This window comes from Octopus bimaculoides, chromosome 15, assembly GCF_046866305.1.
Source record: "Octopus bimaculoides isolate indiv1 chromosome 15, ASM4686630v1, whole genome shotgun sequence".
Lineage (NCBI taxonomy): Eukaryota > Metazoa > Mollusca > Cephalopoda > Octopoda > Octopodidae > Octopus > Octopus bimaculoides.
The window spans coordinates 20,238,585-20,245,579 of record NC_142942.1 but is presented as its reverse complement, the minus strand read 5'-3'; the positions used below and the strand labels follow the sequence as shown (position 1 = coordinate 20,245,579).

General features: G+C 40.3%; 1 protein-coding gene across 3 annotated transcripts in view; it reads right to left on the bottom strand.

The window, feature by feature from the left end:
* The window catches only part of LOC106876905 (protein O-linked-mannose beta-1,2-N-acetylglucosaminyltransferase 1), an 83,395-nt gene that overhangs the window by 34,522 nt on the left and 41,878 nt on the right, over positions 1-6,995 (bottom strand). For all 3 annotated transcript variants that reach the window (XM_089363503.1, XM_089363502.1, XM_089363504.1), the window contains 6 exons: positions 4,751-4,809; positions 2,923-2,973; positions 2,353-2,437; positions 1,789-1,915; positions 1,077-1,140; positions 1-177 (listed from right to left, as the gene is read on the bottom strand). The exon at positions 1-177 is cut by the window's left edge and continues 7 nt beyond it. In XM_089363503.1, coding sequence (XP_089219629.1) covers positions 1-177; positions 1,077-1,140; positions 1,789-1,915; positions 2,353-2,437; positions 2,923-2,973; positions 4,751-4,809 — 563 coding nt within the window. The remainder of the gene's footprint in view (positions 178-1,076; positions 1,141-1,788; positions 1,916-2,352; positions 2,438-2,922; positions 2,974-4,750; positions 4,810-6,995) is intronic.

The following is a 6,995-nucleotide window of genomic DNA, read 5'->3' as shown; positions in this document are numbered from 1 at the left end:
CATCGGCACATATTTTGGGATAGTCCAGATTCTCCTTCCCAGTGTAAAGATGCACCGAAAAAGTGTCGTCTGGGCAAACATTTTCCATGCCGCAGTTTGCGATACTCTCTCCATGTAGAATTCTTCCTCCTGTTAGTATCTCCGTGACAACCGATGAGACTGGCTGGATGGGACCCACTGGAAAGTAAATAAATAAAAGCCAAAAAATAAAGACAAATGATATGAATATAAATATATAAGATTCAGGGATCAAGCTGTAGGAAGAAAGTTAGCTTCAAACAATCCATAGTAAGTATAAAAAGACGACTTCCAGGGACAATAGTGGTTTATTGAGACGAAAGGCTGTGGAATCTTTTCATATCAAAGTACAATAAACTGAAAAATGTTAGAAAATTACTATTTTTAAATCTCACATGAAATATTCACCAACAGTACTTTGTGGTAAAGATTGTTTGCCAACATAACATGGCAGTCCTGGTTTAGGACGAATGTTGCTGTAATTTAGCCCCAGGAGACATCGTCTCCAGCTGGCTATACGACATGATCTGTTCCCTTGTTCGAAAATATAAGGACACAGATCGTGTGGTATAGCCAGCTGGAGACGATGTCTCCTGGGGCTAAATTACAGCAACATTCGTCCTAAACCAGGACTGCCATGTTATGTTGGCAAACAATCTTTACTACTGAAAAAAGTTGTTTTTATATTTCACGGTAGATGATCAGGGTTGCCAGGTGTGTGAATAAGAATACAAGAGTTAACGAATGGAGTCAATAAATTTCACTTACTCCATTTCTGCGTCTTCCACACAGCAATCACTAGATTAGGAACAAGAGATACACACTACACACACACAAACAATACACACACACAAACAATACACACACACAAACAATACACACACACAAACAATACACACACACAAACAATACACACACACAAACAATACACACACACAAACAATACACACACACAAACAATACACACACACAAACAATACACACACATATTATGCTATTGATGGATCAAAACAAGAGACATTGACAGGAAATAGTATTGAAATATCAGTCATACTCACAGGGTATATCAAAGCATCCACTTTTCTCAATGGCACCAGCAAAATTCTTCTTGTTACTCTTCAACTGTGAAACGGTCATATATGAATATATAAATAAATATATGCACGTACGTGTACAAACTCATATCCATAGGTGTGTGGGTGTGTGTGTGTATGTGTATATATGGATGGATGGATAAGTAGATAGATAGACAGAGAGACATATATATATACATACATACATACATAGAAGGATGGATAGATAAATAGATAGATAAATAGATAGATAGATAGATAGATAGATAGATAGATACATACATACATACATACATACATACATACAAAGACAGATAGATAGATAGATACCTATGTATGTATGTATGTATGTATGTATGTATGTATGCATGTATATATGCATATGCATGTGTACATAGTTATTTTATTCATGTGTTGAGTCTTGGGACTCATGTGGCCGATTACCCAGTTGCCATGGCATCTAGGTGACTCAGATCACAACATGATCCCTGAGTAGGATCCCAGACCATTGCAAAGTTACTCATTTACAGCTGAGCAGATAGGAGCAACATGAAATGAAGTGTTTTGTTCAAGAACGCAATGCACTGCCAAGTGCCAAAATTGAAACCACAATCTTGCAATCATGAAAGCAACACCTTAACCACTAGGCTATGAACCTTCAAAATCAGAAATAGATTCCAAGGTAAATATCACTTACAAATTCTATAGCATGTCCTGACTTCAAACCACGTTGTCCAATCATAATGAAGCTATCACGAAAATTTGCCTTGTCTATTAAGTTGGAGCCATATTTCCTCAGCCAATTCCGACAGTCTTGTCGTAAACTGAAAATGGAAAAAAAAAAAACGAGGAATAAGTCTAAATGTGCGAAAAGGGAAGCTGGGCTGGTACAGAGACGTGGCAAATGCAAATGACAACAGCTGGGTGAGAGAAGAGTCTGATGATCCAAGAGAAGGCGTCAGTGGAAGACGAAGTTCAAGAAAGGCATAAGAAGAAAGATTCTATGATGTTAGACCTCTCTAACGAAGTAACAAGGAACAGTAAAAAGTGCTAAAATGGACCGGTCCAGGCCATAGTCAACATGAAGAAATAGGTGTAGTGTGATGATAAGGACAAAATGATGATGACAAGGACAAATGATTAAAGACATATTGGAATTTTGGTTGGTGGGTGTGCTTTCAAAAACTACGAAAATCAAAAACTAAAAGAACATTAGATATATTTCAAGAATTAGATAAAAAATCAAAAAATGTAAGCTTACTTGCTTGTCATTTCATCATGGCTGGCGAATATTACAATTGTCTCATCTGGTAAGGTTCGTTTCAGGTAACGGATTAATGAATAATCTGGAACATAATAAATATATAATTTCATAGATATATATATATATATATATATATATATATATAAATATGTTAAATCTCTGAACGAGGTATTAACAGTAATTGCACGACAAGGTGAAGTATATTTGCCACTCAAATGCGGCTGACCCCTAAGGGTGGATGTTACTGTTGCTTTTAGCCCCAGGAGAACATCTCCTCCAGCTGGCTATTGACACACATCTGTGTCCTGTCTGTATTTGCAAAGGGAAGTCATTCTTCCCATCTTGATCTGCGATACGTACGGACTCGAGTTTCTGGGTATTTATCCGTCCTCAGCGTACGACAATCGCCGACCTTTGATACGAAAAATGTCCCGATGCAAATACATATATCCTTTTTCCAGTGAAATTATTCACTGATCTTGAAAAAGTGAAAACAAGCAATGTTAAATCTCTGAACGAGGTATTAACAGTAGAATGGCTTACTTGAAGAATTCAAGAAACACTTACCTTCATTGTAAGTATCAAAATATCGGATCCCTGTTACAGCTTTTGTTTTGCCTGAAAATATATAAACAGTTGATTTTCAGTTCAATTTGGCCAGTCATCTATGACAAAAAACATTAATTCCTGTGAGAGAGACAAGAGTTATTGGTCTAGAAAGAATTAACTAACCATTCACACAAACCTTGTCATTAACCCTCTAGAATTTAAATAGTCCACATGTTTTATGTCCTAACAAGCTAGATCTAGCTTCTCACACCTACCCTACAATGTCATTCTAAAAATAAACAACCACATCACTGAAATCTCAAAGCTAGGAGATAATGCATGATTAACTTTATAGCATTTAAATCAGCCTAGGAGATAATGCATGATTAACTTTATAGCATTTAAATCAGCCTAGGAGATAATGCATGATTAACTTTATAGCATCTAAATCAGCCTAATATTTTACCTGTTTTTTTTTTTCTTTTTGGTTCAGACTGGCCAGATCCAGCTTCTCACACCTACCCTACAATGTCATTCTAAAACTAAACAATCACCTCATCTGAATCTCAACATTACCTGAGGATGCATGATTAATTCAAAACAATGTGAATAAATAGGGATCACACTTGACAGAGTAATCCGAATGCTACAAGTAGTAGTAGTAGCAGTAGTCGTAGTAATGGTGGTGGTGGTTGTAGTAGTAGTAGTAGTAGTAGTAGTAGTAATGGCATTGGTCGTGGTGGTGGTGGTGGCAGTAGTAATAGTAGTAGTAGTAGCAATGGCGGTAGTAGTAGTAGTAGTAGTAGCAATGGCGGTAGTAGTAGTAGTAGTAATGGTGGTAGTGGTGGTGGTGGTGGTGGTAGTAGTAGTAGTAGTAGTAGTAGTAGTAGTAGTAGTAACGGTGGTAGTGGTGGTGGTGGTGGTAGTAGTAATAGTAGTAGTAGTAGCAATGGCGGTGGTGGTGGTAGTAGTGGTAGGAGTAGTAGTAATGCTGGTAGTGGTGGTGGTGGTGGTAGTAGTAGTAGTAGTAGTAGTAGTAGTAGTAGTAGTAAAAAAAGACAGAGAAATGGAGCAGCTGCTATCAAGCAACCAGGGTGTTGTCAGTGGTGTGTGACTGTTTGAGAGTGAGTGGTTCCAGGTGAGCGGATCCTTCAACTAAAAGGAAGACAGTGTAGGGTGCTGTCAAAGTTCAGTCTGCCTAAAATAAAAAGCTGGGATGAACAGGGATGGAATTTCCCCTAAACTGGGTCAGGCACGGGGTTAAATAGTAACAACAGCACAAAAGCAGATCATATCTTATCATCCAATGAAAAAAAGGGCATATTTGGATAATGTAGTCCAGAGTTGTATAGAAAGGGTGGATGGTCATGTTTGGAATGCATTTGACCATAGGTCTTATCCAATCGGGAATGCCAACAGCAAACATAAAGTTGATGGTTACAGAACCAATAAGTCTAGAGGAACAATAATGATGATGATACTTATGATGATGAGGGGACAATGGTTGTAACAAAACCCCCAATAAGGGGTACGTTAGGTTAATTTATATTTATGAAATACAGTTGCTTTGAATTTGCTGCAGAAAATTGTATGAGTTTGTGGTGGTGAGTGGGGGGGGGAGCACTAGGGATGTAGTCTGAGAGCCCAAGGGGGGCAGCAGCCGGGAAAAGTTTGGGAACCACTAGATTAGAGAAATCGTTAGAGGAACCATTAGAAACAACAGATGAAAAATGCCTTGTGGTATTTAATTATGTCCCTTTGCATTCAGCGATCAATTCCTGATGTAGTGGACAGACACTATTAACGTGAAAAAAACAAAAAAAAACAAGGAGTAGAATGATCTTACCATTTATAAAGAGTCCGTTGATACCACGGTGAGCATTCTTCAGTTTGGCACTGATGTACCTACAAGGAATGGTAAAAAAAAAGAAAGAACAATAAACGAATACAAGTACTAAAGGGTGATAACACCAACTCAAGGGGAGATAATTCTTGCATCAATTTATAAACGAACAGGATAGGGCAGTGGATCCCAGCTATTCCACTACCAAGGGCCTCTTTTATTTAAATGAGTTTTCCCATTGACCCCAGGATAGGGCAGTGGATCCCAGCTATTCCACTACCAAGGGCCTCTTTTATTTAAATGAGTTTTCCCATTGACCCCAGGATAGGGCAGTGGATCCCAGCTATTCCACTACCAAGGGCCTCTTTTATTTAAATGAGTTTTCCCATTGACCCCAGGATAGGGCAGTGGATCCCAGCTATTCCACTACCAAGGGCCTCTTTTATTTAAATGAGTTTTCCCATTGACCCCAGGATAGGGCAGTGGATCCCAGCTATTCCACTACCAAGGGCCTCTTTTATTTAAATGAGTTTTCCCATTGACCCCAGGATAGGGCAGTGGATCCCAGCTATTCCACTACCAAGGGCCTCTTTTATTTAAATGAGTTTTCCCATTGACCCCAGGATAGGACAGTGGATCCCAGCTATTCCACTACCAAGGGCCTCTTTTATTTAAATGAGTTTTCCCATTGACCCCAGGATAGGGCAGTGGATCCCAGCTATTCCACTACCAAGGGCCTCTTTTATTTAAATGAGTTTTCCCATTGACCCCAGGATAGAGCAGTGGATCCCAGCTATTCCACTACCAAGGGCCTCTTTTATTTAAATGAGTTTTCCCATTGACCCCAGGATAGGACAGTGGATCCCAGCTATTCCACTACCAAGGGCCTCTTTTATTTAAATGAGTTTTCCCATTGACCCCAGGATAGGGCAGTGGATCCCAGCTATTCCACTACCAAGGGCCTCTTTTATTTAAATGAGTTTTCCCATTGACCCCAGGATAGGACAGTGGATCCCAGCTATTCCACTACCAAGGGCCTCTTTTATTTAAATGAGTTTTCCCATTGACCCCAGGATAGGGCAGTGGATCCCAGCTATTCCACTACCAAGGGCCTCTTTTATTTAAATGAGTTTTCCCATTGACCCCAGGATAGGGCAGTGGATCCCAGCTATTCCACTACCAAGGGCCTCTTTTATTTAAATGAGTTTTCCCATTGACCCCAGGATAGGACAGTGGATCCCAGCTATTCCACTACCAAGGGCCTCTTTTATTTAAATGAGTTTTCCCATTGACCCCAGGATAGGGCAGTGGATCCCAGCTATTCCACTACCAAGGGCCTCTTTTATTTAAATGAGTTTTCCCATTGACCCCAGGATAGGGCAGTGGATCCCAGCTATTCCACTACCAAGGGCCTCTTTTATTTAAATGAGTTTTCCCATTGACCCCAGGATAGGACAGTGGATCCCAGCTATTCCACTACCAAGGGCCTCTTTTATTTAAATGAGTTTTCCCATTGACCCCAGGATAGGACAGTGGATCCCAGCTATTCCACTACCAAGGGCCTCTTTTATTTAAATGAGTTTTCCCATTGACCCCAGGATAGGGCAGTGGATCCCAGCTATTCCACTACCAAGGGCCTCTTTTATTTAAATGAGTTTTCCCATTGACCCCAGGATAGGGCAGTGGATCCCAGCTATTCCACTACCAAGGGCCTCTTTTATTTAAATGAGTTTTCCCATTGACCCCAGGATAGGGCAGTGGATCCCAGCTATTCCACTACCAAGGGCCTCTTTTATTTAAATGAGTTTTCCCATTGACCCCAGGATAGGACAGTGGATCCCAGCTATTCCACTACCAAGGGCCTCTTTTATTTAAATGAGTTTTCCCATTGACCCCAGGATAGGGCAGTGGATCCCAGCTATTCCACTACCAAGGGCCTCTTTTATTTAAATGAGTTTTCCCATTGACCCCAGGATAGGGCAGTGGATCCCAGCTATTCCACTACCAAGGGCCTCTTTTATTTAAATGAGTTTTCCCATTGACCCCAGGATAGGACAGTGGATCCCAGCTATTCCACTACCAAGGGCCTCTTTTATTTAAATGAGTTTTCCCATTGACCCCAGGATAGGGCAGTGGATCCCAGCTATTCCACTACCAAGGGCCTCTTTTATTTAAATGAGTTTTCCCATTGACCCCAGGATAGGGCAGTGGATCCCAGCTATTCCACTACCAAGGGCCTCTTTTATTT